The sequence below is a fragment of the Pelodiscus sinensis genome, chromosome 1, assembly GCF_052426305.1.
Source record: "Pelodiscus sinensis isolate ZL-2025 chromosome 1, ASM5242630v1, whole genome shotgun sequence".
NCBI lineage: Eukaryota > Metazoa > Chordata > Testudines > Trionychidae > Pelodiscus > Pelodiscus sinensis.
Window position 1 is genome coordinate 63,507,272 of NC_143052.1, and position 20,585 is coordinate 63,527,856.

General features: G+C 40.4%; 1 protein-coding gene across 2 annotated transcripts in view; it reads left to right on the forward strand.

The window, feature by feature from the left end:
* The first annotated feature begins 9,144 nt into the window (after nt 1-9,144).
* The window catches only part of HMGA2 (high mobility group AT-hook 2), a 210,683-nt gene continuing 199,242 nt past the window's right edge, over nt 9,145-20,585 (forward strand). Inside the window, exons 1-3 of one of the 2 annotated variants that reach the window (XM_075931197.2) lie at nt 9,145-9,472; nt 9,883-10,069; nt 12,460-12,546. In XM_075931197.2, coding sequence (XP_075787312.1) covers nt 9,953-10,069; nt 12,460-12,546 — 204 coding nt within the window. In that variant the 5' untranslated portion in view covers nt 9,145-9,472; nt 9,883-9,952. Of the gene's footprint in view, nt 10,070-12,459; nt 12,547-20,585 lie in introns of both variants that reach the window. The other variant, XM_075931194.2, reaches the window with a different exon arrangement.

Below are 20,585 nucleotides of genomic sequence, written 5' to 3' on the forward strand. Positions count from 1 at the left end.
ACGGACTGACCAGACAAGTGATCTTTCTTTCTTCATCCTCCCACATCTGCACGAGTGGAAAGCAACAAGCAGTGATAATCCCAAGAATATAGAAGGGAAACAAAACTATCCAACAGGAAACTAATAATCAGAGAATGTAAGATATTAATACAGAGCCTTCTTAGTGAGCCTTCTTTTTGCATCAAGAATATTGTTCTAGAAATCCAGTGTATAACATGGAAACCCTGGTTGCAGCACTACACATTTCTTGGGCTGAAGCCAAGAGACTTTTGGCCCATAAGGTGGATATACTATACTCTAAGGCTGTGTTTGCACAGGGGAATTTTTACTCCCCAAAAATAAAAAAATCTCACACTTGCTAATTCCAGTGCAGCTGCACCAATGTTAGCAACAATGGCTCCTTAGTGTAGACGGCTTTCCGGCTCCAGCAGCCGTTTTCAGCATTGTGTCAATTAACCCTGCTTTCAGTGGGGTTAATTGACACAGCACCGAAAATGGCTCTGGAGATAAAAACCCTTCTGTGTAAGGGCTCCCAGCCTTGTTAAAGATGCTGCAGCTGCACTCATATTAGCTATGGTGGGAATTTTCTGTAAAAATTCCCCAGTGTCGGTAAGGCCTAAGAGTGAGCCTTAATTTCTTTCTGGGTCTTGTTTGTCAATTTCAATTTTGCTTCTCTCGTGTGTTATCTCAGCCATTTGCAGATCATTGCTGTTTAAGGCAGCAGTTTCTTTGGACCCAGCAGCGGAGAAGGGATGAAAGAAAAGAGTGGAAGATTTTCAGTTCAATCTGGTCTCTTTGATACAATTAAGGTTCTTCACACATACAGTTTGTGCCCAAGCTTTTCTTTCCCGTGCTTTGTATTCCTGTAAAATAAAGGGAGCCTGATCAAATGGACCAGGGTTGAGAGATACTGTTATTCGTAAAAAAAAGATATTATCAGGAACCCTCTTCTCCTCCTGCAAGGAGTTTTCCCTGGACCGACAGTCAAGATTCAAAATACATTGCCCTGAATGTTATCTGGTGAGTTCCTAAAGTACCCATAGGCTGTTTTGCAGAATTCAAGGATATCTAATCATCTAAGAGACCTCTGATAGAATCATAGTAATGCAGAATAGTGATAGAAATGTAGCCGTGTTAGTCTGGTGTAGCTGAAACAAAATACAGGACTATGTAGCAAAAGACTAACAAAATGGTTTATTAGATGATGAGCTTTCGTGGGCCAGACCCCCTTCCTCAGATCAAATAGTGGAAGAAAATAGTCACAACCATATATACCAAAGGATACAATTAAAAAAAATTGGGGAGAGAGTCTTGGGGAGAGAGTCTCCAAGGTTGTCAATGCTGCCAATTTAATTCAGCCTCAAGACACAATGGCGGTTTCTTCCTTATCTTCAAAGTTTCCACTTCTTCTTGATCACCTGGGCATCTGTGATGGCATTCACTCACACCTCCTCCACTCACACCACCATAGTAATGCAGGGCTGCAAGGGTCCTCAAGCAGTCAGATGGTCCAGTCCACTGCTCTGAGGCAGGACCAAGTAAACCTACACCATCCCTGACAGGTGTATGTCTGGCTTGTTCTTAAGAATTTCCAATGATGGGAATTCCACAACCTCCCTTGGAAGCCTGTTCTAGTGTTTAACTAACCTTAATATTAAAAAGTGTTTCCTAATATCTAGCCTAAATCTCTCTTGCTGCAAATTAAGCCCCTGACTTCTTGTCCTACCTTCAGTGGACATGGAGAACAATTGATCACTGTCCTTTGTCACAGCCCTTAACATACTTCAAGATTGTTATTAGGTAGCTCCCTCAGGCTTTTTTCCTCAAGACTAAGCAGGCCCAGATTCTCTAACCTTTCCTCACAAATTAGATTTTCCAAACTTTTCATAATATTTGTTGCTCTCATCTGAACTATCTCCAATTTATCCACATATTTCTTAAAGAGTGGTTCCTGAACTGGACATAGTACTCCAGCTGAGGCCTCACCTGTGCCAAGCAGAGTGGGACAACTACTGCCCATATCTTACATCTGAGAGTATGTCTACACTACAGAGTTGTGTCGGAAAAACGGCTGTTTTTCCGACAAAACTTGAGGAATGTCCATACTGCAATTGCGTTCTTCCGTAAGAAAATCAAAAGAACAGAGGGGTTTTTCTAGCATTGGTAATCCTCATTCTACAAGGAAGAAGCCTTTTTGTGAAAGAGTTCAGAGGAAAAAGCATAGGTGGCCTGGTGGCCATTCTGTTCATAGCAATCACAACTTACATGCGAGAGAGCGTCCATTCAGTGTGGATGCTGTCTTTCAAAAAAGCAGATTGCTTTTTGGATGCACTTTTGCAGTGTGGACGCTCTCTTTCAGAAGAAGTTTTTCTGGAAGATCTCTTCCAAAAAATGCTTCTTCCAAAAGAAGCCTGTAGTCTAGACATAGTTTGACACTCCTGTTAATACACCCCAGAATGAAATACATTTTTTTTGCAACTGCAGCACACTGTTGACTTTTACTCAATGTGTGATCCACTCTAACTCCCCGATTTTTTCAGCAATACTACCACCCAGCCAGTTATTCCCTGGTTTATGTTTGTACATTTGAATTTTCCTTCCTAAGTGATATATTTTTCACTTCTCATTATTGAATTTCATCCTGTTAATTTCAGAGCAATACTCCAATTTGTCATGACTGTTTTGAATTCTGACCCTCTCCTTCAAACTGCTTGCAACCCCTCTCAGAGTGGTGTCATCTGTAAATGTTATACGCATTATCCAAATCATTAATGTGTATATTTAACTAAGACTGACCTTCCCAGGATCCCACTAAATACATCCTCCCAGTTTGATTCTGAACCAGTGATAACTCCTTTGAAAAATCTTTCAACCAATTTTGCAACTACCTTATAATAATTCCATCAAAGGCCACATTTGTCTAGTTTGCTTATGAGCATGTCATGTGGGACTCGTCAAAAACCTTACTAAGATCAAGATATATCACATATACTGCTTCCCCTCAATCAGTAGGCCAGTATCTCTGTCAAAGAAAAATGGTTTGGCATGGTTTGTTCTTGATAAACCATATTGACTATTCTTTATAACCCTACTATCCTTTAAGCACTTATAAACTGATTGCTTATTAATTTGCTAGTTATAACTCCCTGCTTCCTCTCTCCCTCCACCCCATTTAATGAGAGCTACTATCATTATCAACAGATACTATTTTCCCTTCTTCAATCCTCTGGGACCACACTTGTTCTCCATGAGTTCCCCAAGATAACACCTAACAGTTCCAAGATTGCTTCAGGTAGTTCCTCAAGCATCCTGGGATGAATTTCATCAACCCTACTGATGTGACTACACCGAACTAAATCTAAATATTCTTTAACTTTCTCTTTCTCTATTTTGGCATGCACTCCTTCATCTTTCTTGTTAATATTAATTGTGTTGAGTATCTGTTCCTCATTAACCTTTTTTTTAGTGACAACTGAAGCATAATAGGCATTAAACACCTCACTGTTCTTAATGTCAGTCATTGGCTCTTCTTCCCTGCTTAGTCGATGATCTACATTTTCCTTCATCTTTCTCTTGAACTTAATGTATTTAAAGAACCTCTTCTTATTCCTTTTAATTCCCCTTGCTGAGTGTAACTCATTTTGCCTCTTTACATTTATGATTTTGTCCCTATACGCTTGTGCTAGTCTTTTGTGCTCGTCCCTAGTAATTTGTCTGGGTGTTTCTACTATTTGTAGTATTCATTTTTATATCTTCAGGTCATTAAAGAGCTCTGGATAGAGTCATATCGGCCTGTTAATATTCTTCCTATCTTTCCTTTGCATCTTGTATTGTGTAGTATCTCAGCAATTCAGAGCATTTGAGAGCCTGGTTAACATAGATGGGAGTTACTGGCAGTATGTACTAAAAAAAAAGGATTCCTAACCTTTCTGAAATTGTTGTTCTTTGAGGTCTGTTGTACTGTCCATTCTGATTTAGGTGTGTGTGCGCCTCAAGGACAACTGTCAGAAATTTTTCCTTCAGTGGTATTTGTTGGCTCTGCTCTGGCACCCTGTGGTGTTGCGCAATTGCCATCCCAGTATAAAGAGGGCCCTGCTGAGCCCATATTCTTCAGTTTCTTCTTACTGATCTCTCCAAGAGAGTGGCTGGTGCTGGCAAGTGGGTCTTGGAATGGATGTGTGTAACACACCTCGAAGAACAATAGTTACAGAAAGGTCGATAACCCTTTTTCTTGTTCTTTGAGTGTTTGCACACATCCATTCCAATTTAGGGGTGTGTCTAGACTACAGGGCTCCATTGACGGACCCATGTAGATGAGTGTACTTGGCAAAGGGAAATGAAGTGGCAATTTAAATAATCGCCACTTCATTTACATCAAAATGGCCACCGTGCTGTGCCAATCAGCTGATTGTCGGCACAGCGCGATAGTCTAGACGGGGATCAGCCGACCCCAGAACCCTTTGTCGTCAGATCCTATAAGTGGGGGGTGATATGGAGAGGGGCAGTTGAAATGCCAGGAGTTGGTAGCCTCCCAGCCAAAGCAGTCTGGGTAATCTGTCAGAGGTTCCAGGACCTACTGGCTGGTGACCATTGCGCTAGATGGAATAATGATCCTTACTTGACAAGACTGGGGCTACATGGTCACTTGAGAACAATTAGAGATTTTTCTCTTTATTTTTTAATTGTCTTGTTCGGCGGAAAGATTAGTGGGAAAGTGCACAAGGAGGCTGTGTAGGAACGTACTTCTCACTTAAAGGCCAACCTGGAACTCACACACCGAGCAGTCTGGGGATAATGCAGGAAACTCCCTGCTCTGTTCCTGTTTAAACAGGAAGAAGATGTTGAGGAGGAGGAGAGGAGACTGGAAGCCAAACAGCCTGCAAGCAGGTGGTGAGCTCTCTCCATCTCCAGAAGGCTAGAGACATAGGCAGAGAGACTTTGTTTTAGGGACTCTGAACCCAGGTCCTGAGGTAAGCGTTTGTGAACTGTTATTTCTCAGTGCTCCCTGGCGCGCCTTTAAAGAAGACACACTTATTTTAACTAGTTTGTTTTGGCTTCTCATTAGTCTGATCTGTGGAAGATAATTTATTGGTGCCAAGTGGGGGCAGGGGGCGGGGGGAAGAGGGCGAAACATGAAGCTCACTTGCAATGCTGCTCCTGGCCACAGGGGAGTGCATAGGATGGCCATCCTGTTACAAGTGTCTTCAGCCAGAGTGAGCAGACTGCTCCTCAGACTGTTATATCCTTTTGAGAAATATTTGCTAATTTTTGATTACAGGTTGATGTAAACATATCTGCAGTTGCCTAAAAAACTTTGCAGTTTAAAATCCATGCTGAGTACTCTTTATCCATCTGCTTCTGTGTTCACATACCCTGTATATGAGTGGCTTGCATTAAAACGAAGCTATTTTGATTAATCAGGGGCAGATTTGTATTATGAATTCTTATTTTTTTGGTCCATCAAGTATATCATGTTGTGCCAAGTTGTATGAAGAAATACTGTCAATTGCAGATGACCCTTTATCTCTCTGATGGCAACACTCATTTGTTTTCTGTTGTTATTATTATCCATTTTTATTGCCCAGCCAGGATTAGAATTCTATCATGCTACATACACAGTACAAACACTAGTACAGAAAGTGACAGCCCCTGTCCTGAACAACTTTCTAAGTAAGACAATTCTGGGCAATTGTCTGATGTGAACATGGTCTGATTATGACATTACATTAATACCTTTGAATCATAGCATTGTCACCAGAACTGTTAAGAACCTGGTGAAGACACACAAGACTGTTAATAGCCCATATGGGATGAATCAATAAGAACAGTGGTTTTGGAGATAAAAGATCATATGTACCATTGTCTTACACAGATATCAACAAGATGAATGGTTGTTATAAAAATTATTTACTGCTACACCTGAAACTATTGATTTTATTATCTTTGTTTGAAATCATGCTCTTTGCATGCAACAGCTAAATCTTTTGATGTATGAGATGGACTTGGAGATCTTCAGATTTCTAGAGTTCCGCATGAATACAAAACTTGTATGCTTATCTGATCCACAAACATAGCTTATGAATATAAAGCAGATATCCACAGATTTGCAGGGCTTTAGATACAACATTTGGATCTTCATCTGCCCATTATCCACAAATATGGTCCCCAGGTATCCACAGATTTCCAGGGCTCTGCAGATTTTTTCACTGAATGTAAAAACAACATGCAGTCCTGTGGTACCCTTAGAGACAAACAAATATATCATGAGCTTTTGTGGGTAAAATCTACTTCATCAGATGAAGTGGGTTTTACTCACTAAAGCTCGTGGTATATTTGTTAGTCTCCAAGGACACATCTACACTAGGAAATTATTTCAAAATGACTAAATTTGAAATAATAACTCCCAAAATAACAAAATTCAAATAGCATGTCCACGCTACGGAGGAGCCTCGAAATTAGTCCACGGTAGGCTCTGTTATTGTGGACATGCTACCTCAACTTAAGAGCCCCAGGAAGCACTGGGGAGTAATTACTTTGAATTACTCTCGGGAGTAGTATTTCAAAATAGCAGCAGCGGAGTGTCCACACTATTTCAAAATAACAGGCTGGTTATTTTGAAATCTGTACCCCTGCTTTCCTCCCTGAATAACGCTTATCTCAAAATAACTATTTTTAAAATTACAGACTAACATTCTCTGAGACTTTTCACTGAATGTAGTTCAAAGTAGCTTTCTGTCTATAGGATTTTTTTTGCTAGCCCTGAGATTTTACAGATGGATTATCTTTTGCTTCATGGCTAGTTGCTTTGTGGGACTTCAGAAAGCCTGATGTTGTATTAAGAACACATAAGCAATATTTTCAGCTCAAAGGAGTGTTCCAGGATTATTCTCTTTAGCCTGTCTGTCTGCAGTAGACTTTTCATATTCCATGGTAAATAACTCATCTGCCCCCTTCCCGCAGTCTTGGCTCTTCTACTACTGGTGAACCAAGCATGGATATATTTTGTTCGTCCAGGAGTAAATGTTGTTTGTTTATTTCCAGCAATCTATGAATTTCTAATATACCTATCATTTGTAGAATCTATGGCTGTGTCTAGACTGGCCAGTTTTTCCAGAAAATCAGCCGCTTTTCTGGAAAAACTTGCCAGCTGTCTACACTGGCCGCTTGAATTTCCACAAAAGCACTGACTTCCTACTGTAAGAAATCAGTGCTTCTTGCGGAAATACTATGCTGCTCCCGTTCAGGCAAAAGTCCTTTTGCGCAAAACTTTTGCGCAAAAGGGCCAGTGTAGATGGCTCAGATTTGTTTTCTGCAAAAAAGCCCCAATCGCAAAAATGGCGATCGGGGCTTTTTTGGGGAAAAGCGCGTCTAGATTGGCACAGACACTTTTCCGCAAAAAGTGCTTTTGCGGAAAAGCATCCTTGCTAATCTAGACGCTCTTTTCCGAAAATGCTTTTAACGGAAAACTTTTCCGTTAAAAGCATTTCTGGAAAATCATGCCAGTCTAGACGTAGCCTATGTGTCAAGTACAAGAAGTATTAGAACATTTTCACCGCCCATTCCTAGAATATATTGGACCACATAATCAGACCAGCGTCTCTGCTCCTTTTGATTATTTCTGAAGGCTCATATTCAGTTACTGATTGAGAGGGAGGAGATGTCCTTAGTTCTTCTCTTTCGTGGAAAGTTCTGTACAAAGAGATATGCACTGAATATGGCCAGATTTACACTCAATTTTCAGTAGCGGGGGGAGGGGTATCTCCTCCATTGAAAATGCCATGTGTTTTCATACTGGGCTTTGGTGCTGGTTGCCCCCATTGTCCCTGGTGATTGTAGCTTATTTATGGAGAAAGAGGCAGTCCCGGAGGCAGCTATGTCAGCCTATTGAGAGCTTTGAAGATAAGGACTGAGACCTTGAAGTGGATATGGAATTATATGAGTGGTGACAGTAGTCTGCGAAGCACTCATGTCATGTTCTCAGTGTTCAGTTTTGGAAGATGGAAGCCTTCATATAGCCTCCACAATCGCCCTTATGTACAGTGAGTTGAAGTAGTCCAGCCTTACCATGATAAAGGCAGGAATTACTGTGATTTGGTCTACGTCTGAGGGGAAAGAATGGCCAAAGATGGAAGAAGACACTTCTGGATGCTAGCTGATGCATTTGGTGAGTTCCTTATGCTGTGCCTCTCCTAGACAGTTGGAGGGCAAAGGATTTCACTCAGTCCCTCAAAGTGTTCTTCTTTCATATCAGTATCAGCTTCACCCAAACAAGTTTCATTTTGAAATAGCTGTGCTTTATCCAGGAGCTGTTTTTCTTTCAGAGTTTAACCAGAGATGAGTAGTGGCATTGTCTTCTCAGCAAGCACAACTGTAATATTGAGACTCTAGATATATAGGTGGAAAGGCAGGACTAAAACTTCAGGAGTGTTGCATGTGAGGTCTTGTGAAGAAATGAACATGGTGGCCAGCACTTAGTGGTTAATTGTATAGATGATTGCAGAGAGGTCTAGAAGAACTAGTGTTTGAACTTTTCTATGGATGCAAGGAGATTCATCTCTGTGCCATATCCTGGTGCAGATGTTTTACTTTTAAAATTATTCATTACATACATCAGAAATGTCGACTTTCTGAATCAGGTGCTATTTGCAAGATTATTAACCTTATTGGATTTCTTTACCCCTCATTTGGAGCCCTTGTGCAGTGGTTTGGAGGCAGGACAAAAAGTCACTGGAGGAAGCAAAACAGCAGCTATTAGAAAGGTTGAGTGACAAACTTTTATGCCTGACTAGGTGTTGTTCAGGAGGGAGGTGCATTTGTACAGCTGCCCAAACACTTGGCTTGTGCAGGCTGGAGAGAAATGACCGATGATGCTGGTCTGTAACCAGAAATGACCAATGGTGCTGGGACAGTTTTTAAAGTGGAGGTGCTGAAGGTGGACAGCCTGTTTCTGGGATATTATTTGTACTTCAAGCTGGACATGCAGGCAGTATCCCCAGCACTCCCTAGTTTCAGTACTTATGCCAGAGGACCGGGGAGTGGGCAGTGGGAATCCCCGGCCTGTCCCTTTAAACCTGCTGCAGGGAGTTGGGCATGAACGATACTGGACACGTGAGTTGGTCTCAGTGTGCTCTAGTCTGCCTCTGCTTCCAATGCTGCTGTATTTCTGTTTTCTCTGGCCCAGGTCCAGCCCCCGATCCTAGGTTTTTCGCCCTGCCTCCTACTCCTCCTCGTATTTTTTTTCACCCAGCGCCCTCCTATTTTTTCCACCCACGGACAAAGGTGTTTTGGTGGTTTTTTTGTTTTGTTTTTACTCATCCCCGTTGAATCCGTGGGCAGGACTCGCCTAATAATATTTCCAGCCCCAGCAGCTCACATCACAGACACAACCGCAGCTCTCGCTCGCTCGGCCCCCGCCCGGGTTTTTAAATGATCGCTCTTTCGCTGCCGCTCCCGAGCCCCCCATCTGCACAGAGTGCGTGACTCCGGACCCTGTCACCCCTGCCTTTCCAACGTGTAGTCTCTTCATGGGTCCCGAGCCGATCCCGGGGCCATAGCCAATTTTGCAAGAAGATATTTTCTCCCCCACTTGGTTTGCTCCTGCTCCGCTTGCAGCGGTTCCCCCCCCCCCCCCTCCTGGCATTTGTAGGGCTGCAATTCACCCTCCCCCCTTGAATTGCTCCGCGTTACTAACGATCCCTGTTCCCAAACCGTACAGGAGAGAGAGAGAGAGGGAGTCCCCCCCCCCACTACCAGCACCGCTGCCACCATCACCTCCTCCTCCCCTTCTCTCCTTTTTGGCAGCACCAGGACGTCCGGTGTGGCGGTGGTGGTGGCCGCGAGCGGCGAGCTCTCGGGTTGAACCCCCCCCCCCCCCTTCCCCAGCTTTCAAGGTGCTCGGAGCGATTGTTCCCGGCTGAGCAGCAGCAGCGGCGGCGGCGGCAGCAGCGGCAGGATGAGCACGCGAGGGGAAGGAGCCGGCCAGCCTTCCACTTCCACCGCTGCCCAGGAGCAACCTGCAGCCCCCGCGCCGCAGAAGAGAGGACGGGGCAGACCCAGGAAGCAGCCACAAGTCAGTACAACCCCCCCCCCCCGCCCCGCCATGCGTGCAGGCACGGAGCGCGCGCGAGCCAGCGGGGCCAGGCTCGGGCTCCCCCCGCTGCCACTGAGCTCCCGGGGAGCGGGCGCGAGGGTGCGGGGCTTTGTTGCGCGCCCTTGCCCGGAGAGCCCGCCGGCGAGGGGAAGGCGGCGGCGGCGGCGCGGGGCGGGTTGCCGGGCAGAGAGTTGCTGGCTATTGTGCGCGGCGGCGGCAGCGGCGGCGCCTTTCAATGTAAATGGTGCAGCCCGGCGCGGCGCGGAGCCGACCAACCAGCGCGCGCTGGGCCAGCCCCGAGCTGAGTTTGAAATTGCGAGAGGGCGAAGGGACGGGGCTGCGCTGGCTCCCTCCTCGCCCAGCCAGTGCAAGCTGCTGGGGAAGGGGGGGGGCACGTGGGGGTCAGGTCCCACCGGGGGCTGCTTGACCAACCCAACCCCTCGGGCTGCCCCTAGCTCCTGAGGTGTGCGGGGGGAAAGGGGGGGGGAGGACGGGGCTGCGAAGTCGCTTGGCTTTTAGTGCCCCCCTTGGTGCGCACAGAGGTGCCCCCCCACTCCCGGCGGGGGAGGGTGCTGCAGGGGCAGCGGCTCAGTCCCAACACCTTTGCATTTCCGGAGCCCTTTGCCAGGCAGGTCGTTCTTTCACCTCCCGGGGGGGGGGGGGCTGTTCCGGGTTTTGGCCGGTCCCCCTCCCTCCCCCCGCGGTTTGCACCCGCCGGGGAGCTTCAGGGAGCCCAGAAAGGGGCACATCGGGCCCCTTCTTCCCTTGCAGAACCTGACTCGGGTCAAGCTTGCTAGGCTCGTGCCTCCCCCCTTTCTTGTCTGGAGTGACATTGCCCCTCCGCTTCCCCGAGTCCGGCTCCTTTCACCCCCTCCGCAGCGAGGTAGGCTGCGGGGACTTTGCCTGCGGATGCAACTAATTAAGCGTGCAGCGTTGCAGGGGCTGCACGCGGGAGCGGCAAGCGGGGGGTTTTGTTTGCCATAGTTCGCAGGCTTCGGAAGTACCTAGTGGAAGTGTGTGGGGATTTCTAGTGAGCTCATTTAAACTGACTTCCGCGGGCTTTAAACGTGTTTACTCCATTCACTAGCATCCCCTCGCTTCCTTCAAAGCAAATCAGATGCGTAGAAAATGTTATGGGAGCTGAGATGCACAAGATCCCCAAAGGCATTCCCTTGAGCTGGGGGGATATGCAGCTGCTTCTGCCCCTCCAGTGTGCTCCTAAAACATGCACAGAAAATACTTATAGAAAACCACAAAAGTGGAGCCCCACGTTTTCCCGCTCTGCCCTGTGATACATAGTCAGCCTTGAGAAGCTTTCTGCCCCTCCAACTCACTTTACAGCTGGCTCTGACAACGTGGTCTTGCAACAAAACCAACCAGTAGCAGTGGGCTCTGCAAGTTTTGAGCAGGGCTTTTTTAGCATTTGAATGGCTCGCAGATAAAACCTGAATCTCCTAAAACGTGTTCGATCCAGATGTGCACAATGTTGCTCTGGTTTGCAATTTAGAATCGTGTCAATTATTCTTTTCCAGGTTATCTAAATGTACCAGGGAATTTAAAATCTGAAGGGTTTAGGCTGGTTTAAGTTAACAAACTGCATTTAATTAGTTTTACCACATCCTGTAATCAGAATGAAATGTTCAATAGAAGAGTTTTATAGTATTTATGATTCACTGAATAAATATTTGGAATCTGAACTATTAGTCATTCATATCCATTTTAATGACTGGCTTATTTACTATCAAACACAGGGACCAGTTAAGAAAATTGCTAAAACAATCACTGTTCTTGTACAGCTGTGTTAAACTTTTTACAGATATTTTATTTCCATATATATATTATATATAATACCAAAAATATGTTGTAAATAAATCTTTACATTTTAACAAAAGGCAATTACATTTGGACTAAGTGGAAATAGAATGCAAACTTCATAGCAGTAAAAGCAAATAATAAACTATTTGTGCCCTTGAGAAAAACCTGCAGATTATTTTCCATTTTTTCAGTATTCAGCTTTTTAAAAAAGTATTTGTGATAGAAACGACATGATAGCTGTATACTCTTATGGTGAAATGTAAATGAACTGGGGTAATTAATTCTGAATAACCGTCCTTCCACAAAGTTTGCAATTGTCATCCCTGTTCACAATTTGTGTTTTCTGGTATGGTTTTACTGTTGTTAGAATACACAGATTTTCATTATGTTGCTACATATTTACAATTTAAATGAAGGCTGGCTACTTCATTTAAACTTTGTATCATTCACTTATATTTCATATACTTTTAAGTAGTAGTTGTTGATACTTAAGATCTATTTGGGTAGTTTCTTGTGGGGATTCTTGCCACAATAGCATGTTTTCCTGTGTGTAGGAACCAACTGGAGAACCATCTCCTAAAAGACCAAGAGGAAGACCAAGAGGAAGCAAAAACAAGAGTCCCTCTAAAGCAGCTCAGAAGGTGAGATTATTGGGGGAGGGGGAGAGTGGAAAGGGAGAGAGAGGGAGTTCTTAACATTTACTGTCCACTCACCAGTTACTTTACAAATTATTTCAGTCATTCAGCCTTTGAACTGTAGGGCTTAATCCATTTTTTAATAATGGAGGACACATATTTTCTGCATTTTACCTTTTTAAGATTTGAGTTAACATTTACTGCAGAAAGACCCTAGGCACAGGAACATATGAAGACAATTTACTTTTTGAACAGTGCATAGAGTATGAAATAATATGACATACTGATTGAGATTTTCTGCAGCTAGCATTGTGGTCTAGAAAGACAATATTATTGATTATTATTAATATTATTTCCCCAGCTTAATATTTATATATGTCTCCTGTGCAGAAAAATGAAGATTCATTTCCTGTACACTCATTTACATTGCTACTTCAAACTAAATCTGTCTATTAAGGCTAAATGCTTCATCAAAACATATGGTAATTAGAAATAAATCCAATTATGTGTTGATAGAAATAAGTGCATTTTTTGAAATTTCCAGTTTTAAAATGTGATGGTCAAGTAAATTGTGAGTTACTGTAACAGCCTGCTGTGTATCATTCAGTAATTACTTTAAAACAGACTGTTTCTTGAAGCAATGTTAGTTCTTTGGTCCACTCCTACAATTTGGTATTGCTATGAGATACATACCACAGTGGTTCTCAATATGTTTAGCAATGGTATGGTCCAGTGAAGTCAATCTTTTAGTTCATAGATTTTAAATTGCAAGTTTAGCCTGCAAAACTAGCTTAATTTTATTTAAATTTGCCAATGCTCTGCATTATAAAATCTTGCTAACAGGACCAATAATACATTTATGTATTTGATTTTTTTGAGTGAACATAAGATGTGGAATAGAAGCATGTAGTTTTGTAAATAAATACAGGAGTAATGGCTCTGTGGAGGGTTCCATAGCAATTAGCACTAATTTACAGGTACTAAGTTGAAAACAAAAGCTTACTAAATCTGGGAGTGAACTGTGGTGCTTAAGTGTATCAGTGTCTTTTACTCTTTTGTAGTTATGTGGTAAAATGTGTGTAGGAAGATGGCTGTTGGCTTATCTAATTATGGTTAATTTTAAAATGTGGTTTACTTTGTGCCTGTGGGCACTGACCATGTTAAGTTTGATAGTTTTCAATGTTATAAATTACAATAGCAACTAGTGATAAATATTAAATTGTTTCATGACTGTTTTAAATGTTTTAAACATGAGTTGAAGAAACATTTTTCTACATTGTTTGAATTTCCAAATATTTTTTAGTGTCTGGGTTGGGGAAAAAACAGTACATTCAATCAATCAATCAACTGATAAGTTGGTAAAATTGTACTTTTCAGGTTAGATATTTAAAATCTACAAAATCCACTTGGTAGGTTTATTTATGTTTTTTTCTTTATATAGTTAAAAATGTACATCAGATTAAGTACTAAACACATTACATTTGATACTTCAAAAGAGAGAATACAAATACCTGTTAGTTTGGAAAATCCAAATTTGAGATTAAATTATTTGAATATTACTGTTGGGAGAGTAGACATTACTGTATGTAATATTTCCAGAAAGAATAACAAATATAATTAATTCTTCATGGAAATGTATTTTCAAAAGATATTTCTGGTAGATATATTAAAACCTGTTTTTTAACATTAGTGATTTAGAAATAATAATAAATTAGATTTTTTTTTATTGTACAAAATTATATACTATGCAGTTTAGTTACATTCAGACCATTTTGGTGCATGTAGTTTCCTTTTAGGTTGAATTAAAAACTGAACAAGTTAATAGCACCTTTTTGATTTTCAAAGTTCACTCAAGTAACTACTGTAATTAAGGCAAACTCCACAGAATAAAATTTGATGAAGGGGCATATATCTTATTTACTATTAAAAAACTTTGATGTTTCCTTAAATATAAGTCTCTTATGTTTTTAGTTTTTGTGATGGAATCATTAAAATATGCATCTTGGGTAAGATGCACAAGTACTTGATAAATTTTCCAAAGTGTAAAACAGTTGTAGAACTTTTAAAAATAAGTAAGCAAATAAATAAAGTAAAAGCCTTTGGATCATGTTTCAAATAGCTATTTGTTGCCCTTTAAAAATAGATGTTGTAATTTCACATTTGACACCTCAATTTTTTATTTTGTTTAATTTCTTTTCTGATATCTTTCCTCATAGTGAATGTGATTTGAAAAGTTTGCTCATTTAAAAACAAAGAGCTCCTGGTTCAGTAGTTGTTGGTATCACTTTTTAAAATAATGAATTGCAGTTGTAATTTTCTGACATACATATATAAATTGAAGGGCCTCTATATCCTTTTCCAGCTCTCAAAGCCCTGCTTGTTAACTTTGTTAAGACTGTATACATGTGAACTTGGTTGCTCTACATGCAGTTGAAAATTGCTGGAATTTCTATAGATTAGTGTGTGGCCTATGGTTTTCAAAGTGAGCTCATTGAAATGTACTATAGTGTTCACAACATGTAAGATAAACGTACACCACTAGAACCCACAGAGCGGACATGAGAAGGCACTCATGATTAATTGATTGGGTGTTCTCTTGCAAACCATTACACATAACAATTAAAAATGTATTACACAAACTGGCAGGGAGCTAAAAATACTCAGACAAGTATTGGAACTTTGTTTTGTTATACTTTAAAAAGTAAATACCCTTAAATCAGTTGAGGCACCATTTGCCCAGGGATCATGATTCTATGGTGTATTTAACATTTCTTGGTGTATGGTTTTTTTTTTTTATCTTGCAGAGCTTGTGTTTGGACTTAGTAAACTGGCCTTGGGGCATTTGAAAACAAACTGTGCTTGTTAGGAAATTAGCAATGTGAAACTTGACAATGCATGCAGAATGTTGCAAGATCAATTGGACAGCTAATAATGTAGCTGTTACTCTAATTTCAGGTAATGCACACATAAAAACTGACTTGCATATAATACATATCTAGACTTGGAAAGATAGAGTTTTATCTGTAAATGTTGGCGAGTGTTAATTTCATTGTTCACACACAAAATATTTCCATCAATAACGATCAATATTTACTGAGAAGTAAAGTAAGAAAAATGCTGCTTGATAACTGGAGCTTGATTTAAGAATATTTACTTTGCATATTTTGATGTGATGCTTGCAAATTGTGTTTGAATGATTTTAAAGTTTTATCTTTTTGAATCTCAATGACGGCTATCATTAAATAATTATTGTCTGACCCTTTCATAATTTCCACAACTGTGAAAATTTAAATAATTAAAATTCTTAAAAAATGCTTAAAACTCAAGATTTTGTGCAACAGTGAAAAATTAAATAGATAAAAATAAAAAGGCATAAAAACAAACTGATATCATTCAAAATTATATAAAAATAGAATTCTATCAAACTTAAACACAATTAACTTCTTAGATCAATACATGAGGTAAACCTGCATTTTATAAAAGAACACTCCAGCCAGCCGCTCAATCACTTTAATTTTCCACAAACAGTGAATGTGAATAACATATTAACAGATGACTTGCAGGAGAAAGACACAAAAGAACTCTAATCACATTGTACTAGAGTGTTTAGATTTACTCTATCATTGGAGCTTTGAACAAGTCCGGCTCTGATTGATTTAAACCAAAAATGGAGAATAAATGGAGATCTTCTCTTTTGTAAGGACTGTCTGTTTGACTATGCAAAAAGGACAGCATATCGACATCCTTTTATATGTTCTTGGTTGCCCTGTACCTATGTTTTGTTATACTGAGGTAACACTGTTACCAGTACATCTCCATTTCCCTTATGCATTCAGGGCTTTTCTTTGTTTAGCTCCTATATTTATGCTAAATAAAATTCCCCTTATTTGCAATGAAATAATATGCTTTTGAAGTAAAACATAAGAAATAGTTACTGTGTGTCATAACAACAGAAAACTTTAGAAATGCATCCCAAGAAGTGCTCTTATGTCATCTTCACTTTCAATTTAAAAGTTTATGTCCAGCTCATTTGTTTTTCATTAGAATGAAATAACTCAAAACCCACTTGAGTTGGGAAATGCTTACTTTTCAAACCAATTTTAGTGGTACTGTATGTATCTACACCTTGTTATATGCCTTCTATGAAGAGAGGTTTGTGTTGTTTAAGTTTATGGTTAGGTGAAATCTGTACCTTTTGAAATCAGTGAGAGTTTTGCCCCTGACATCTTTGGGACCATTGTTTCATCCTAGGTCGGTTGATGAAATTCTAGTTGACTATGAGAAAAGGTTAAAATAACTGGGCATGTTTAGGCTTGAGAAAAGAAGACTGGGGGGACAGCCTCAGTGTAGTGGACTATACTTGATGGCTTTTGGAGGTCCCCTCTGGCTCTGCATTTCTGTGATTCTACTATTACTTTACCATATTTAATCTGTTATTACTAGTACTAGCTATAATCAGGTTTGGGAAAAACAAGGTGTGATTCACAGATGGTGATTGTACTTAAAAGATGGAGACTACAGCTAATAAGTTGTTTTCAATAAGATGTGTCAGGCATGACGCCCAGTTTAGTGGTAAATTGGGTAAACTTGACATGGAAGCTGTAACAAGATTATGACTGCTCAGTTCCTCAGTGTCCTTTTATTACTTTTTTAATAAAGTGACTCTTTATTAGAGAGACACTTCATTGTGCAAGTTCTCTTGACTAGATTTAATAAACAGTGATCTTTGTTCAGAGAGCTATCAGTTACTTTAGCTGGGCTATCCCTTTGACTCATTTTATCTTGACATCTCAATAGATCATTTTGCAAAACAGTTTACAATATATGGAATCTGTTGCATTTGGGTTCCTGCTTGACAATATATAGATGCCTGAAGAACACTTTATAGCCATTAAATTATTGACATTTATTTTGTCTTGTTAATTTCCTTCAACTGTACAGTTTTTGCTTGGCATTGCCCATCCATGCACTAAGAAGGTGGTGGGAAAGACAGACTCCATTTTTGCTAAGTCTAGTACAGCATGAAGCAGCTTGAAATTGCCTGGTGCTACTGAAGCTTTGAGGAATTGCAGATCTTTCCATTGGCTGTTTACTGGCTTTCATATGAAAAGGACTGAAATAGCGGTTGTGATAGCATGAAAAACACAATTTTCTCAGAGACATATTTTGTGCTCAGAAAGCTACTTAATTCATTTCCACTCCCAAAATAATTTATCAGAGCACTTAATTGTTTATAATATGGCACATAAAAGTTTGTTAATTTAAAAAATGAAAAACACCTTTAAACTGCATATATTATAATTTTCTTCCCCTTGCTCAGCTTTTCTATGTTTAATGTTCAGTGTTGAATGTTGTTATATAGAGCAAAGTCATGCCTCTTCATGTTGTGTCATGTGATGAGATATAAACCAACACAACACACCTTATGCTACATTGCATCAGAGGATTTAAAAAAAAAAAAAAACCAGCTTCCTTTGATTAAGTAAGTATAAACTGAAGTGGGTAGCTGAGACCACTTGCAAACTGCCGCCCAAAGAAAACTGTTTGTTATGTTTGGGAGGTTTGGTGCTCACTCTGGATTTGTCCCTCACACCAGACACAACAGTGTAATGAAAGCAAACAGCTAGTGGAGCAATTAAATTTAGTTGCTCTAAATATCTATTCCAAAGGCAAAGTAGTGCTGTTGGATTGATATATTTAACTTCTTGTCAATTAAAATAAATTTGCGTGGAAAAATGTAAAATGATTTGAGAGGATCACTGCTAAATAGCTAGTCATGACTCCAGGTGTTTAAATTAAATTACAGCATTCATCAGTACTTTTCCTTCTTGTTTGTCCAAGAAGTGTTTTGTCTTTGCCTTTTAGAGAAGCGATAAAATGTCCATTATGGAAGTCTTTGTCATTCTGCAGTTTAGTCTATGGAAACCTTCCTGTTTGCTTACAGCATCTCTCCCTACCAAAACATAATGAACTAGAATGCACTGCTGTTTGCCCAGCTCACCTCTGGGAAAGATTTGGTTTTGATAAGAACTATAGAGATGTTTTTCTTCTGACATGAGGTGGAAATAATATATACCACTAACATAATGTCTTTCATTCCAAAGGGTCCTTAAGCACTTTATAAACTGATATACAAATTATACACAGGGAACACTTTCCCTTACTGAAATGTAGCCACTTCTCAGGTGAAACGTTGTTAATAGCACACAACCACATTGAAGGAGAGTCTAGGACTGGAAGTGAAGATTGATTATTCAAAGAAATCTGCATGGACTCTCCAGTTAAGTTACTTTATATGGTCTAGGTCAACTTAATAGGTTTTATAAAAGTTTGATTTCAAGACCAGGTCATCTAGTCCAGTATCTCCTGTCTTCTGACAGTTGCTAATGCCAGGTTCCCCAGAGGAAATGAACAGAACTGGTAACCATCAAGTGAGCCATTCGGTCTTCTTAGTTTACTACTCTTATTTAAGAGTAATAAAATCTTTTTTGAAAAAGGAAGGGGTTGTTGTTTCTTTACTAAAATGCCAGGTATTGGTTTAGAGCATTTTGAACAAATCCTTTCTTTAATATTAATGCCTGAGATTGCTCAAATCATCACTGTGTGTCTCTTGGACATCATATACTAAAACTAATCTCTGTTTGCACTGCCTGGGTTATAAAGACCTAATAATGAAGGGTCTGAAGGGAAACAAAAACGTGTTAAATAGGTAGAGAATACAGCAAATGTACTTCTTAAAAAGTATTCTCATAAGAGGGTTTCACCTTACATGTAACACTGGCATAAACTGTTAAAGAGCAAGTTTACTCTTTTAACAAGTCTAAGTGATAATTTTGCCCTTTAGGAATGTGAATTTTATTTTCACACCTTTCTTCTTGGTGAGGTATTTATTTCAAGGTCATTTCACTGCACTTATAGAGTAAGGTTTATAGGTCTTGGCCCCAGTTCTTTCCCAGCTCAGATTCTCTTTCAGTGGGATTCATTTTACATGACAAGGCATTATGCTACATTATACAGAGATATGCCAATAAGTGATTTATGTAGTGAGACAATTGACTCCCGACTCCTGTGAAGAAGCAATATATGAAAACACGTACAATGCAGCAGGGACCTCCCCCGCCCCCAGATTTAAGGGATGAGTATGCACATAGGGTGAAATTCTGGCCCCACAGAAGAGAGTTCTGCTGTTGTCTTGAGTGGGTGAAGGATTTCACCTGTAGTTCACCTACTTAATTAGCACTGTTATTAATCACTGAGGGTACGTCTACACTAGCCCCCTACTTTGAACTAGGGAGGCTAATGAGGGTGACCGAAATTGCTAATGAAGCGCAGGATTTAAATATCCCGTGCTTGATTAGCATATTCCCGGCCGGTCGCCATTTTGGAAACTGACTAGTCCGAAGTAACTGCCCGCGTCTACATGCGGCAGAGAAGCGTGATTCTGAGATAAACCCCTTAGTTCGAATTAACAGTTAAACCTCTTTCCATGATTCATTTAACTGTTAATTCGAACTAAGGGGTTTATCTCAGAATCGCGCTTCTCTGCCTCGTGTAGACGCGGGCAGTTACTTCGGGCTAGTCAGTTTCCAAAATGGCGACCGGCCGGGAATATGCTAATCAAGCACGGGATAGTTAAATCCCGCACTTCATTAGCAATTTTGGTCACTCTCATTAGCCTCCTTAGTTCAAACTAGGGGGCTAGTGTAGACGTACCCATATTGCCTATGCTTGAGGGACATACTTTGTAAATAACATCACTTTATATGTAATTTTTTATTCAAGGATTTCAAAGTTCTATTACAAAAGTGGGTAAGTATATTTATCCCAGAGTCACCAAACAAACTACTGACAGAGTCCTGAGTGGAATCTGTTTTGTTTTGGTTTGAGCTCCTTGCATCAATCTTTGTGCCATGCTTACATATCAGATGCTATTTCTAGGGTATTTACCTTTGAATTTGTTTCCACCCTCAAAATGAAGACCTATATTGGAATGGTAAAAGATATGTTTACGGTTTAAAGGACATATTTGAAGCTGAAAAGGTAAT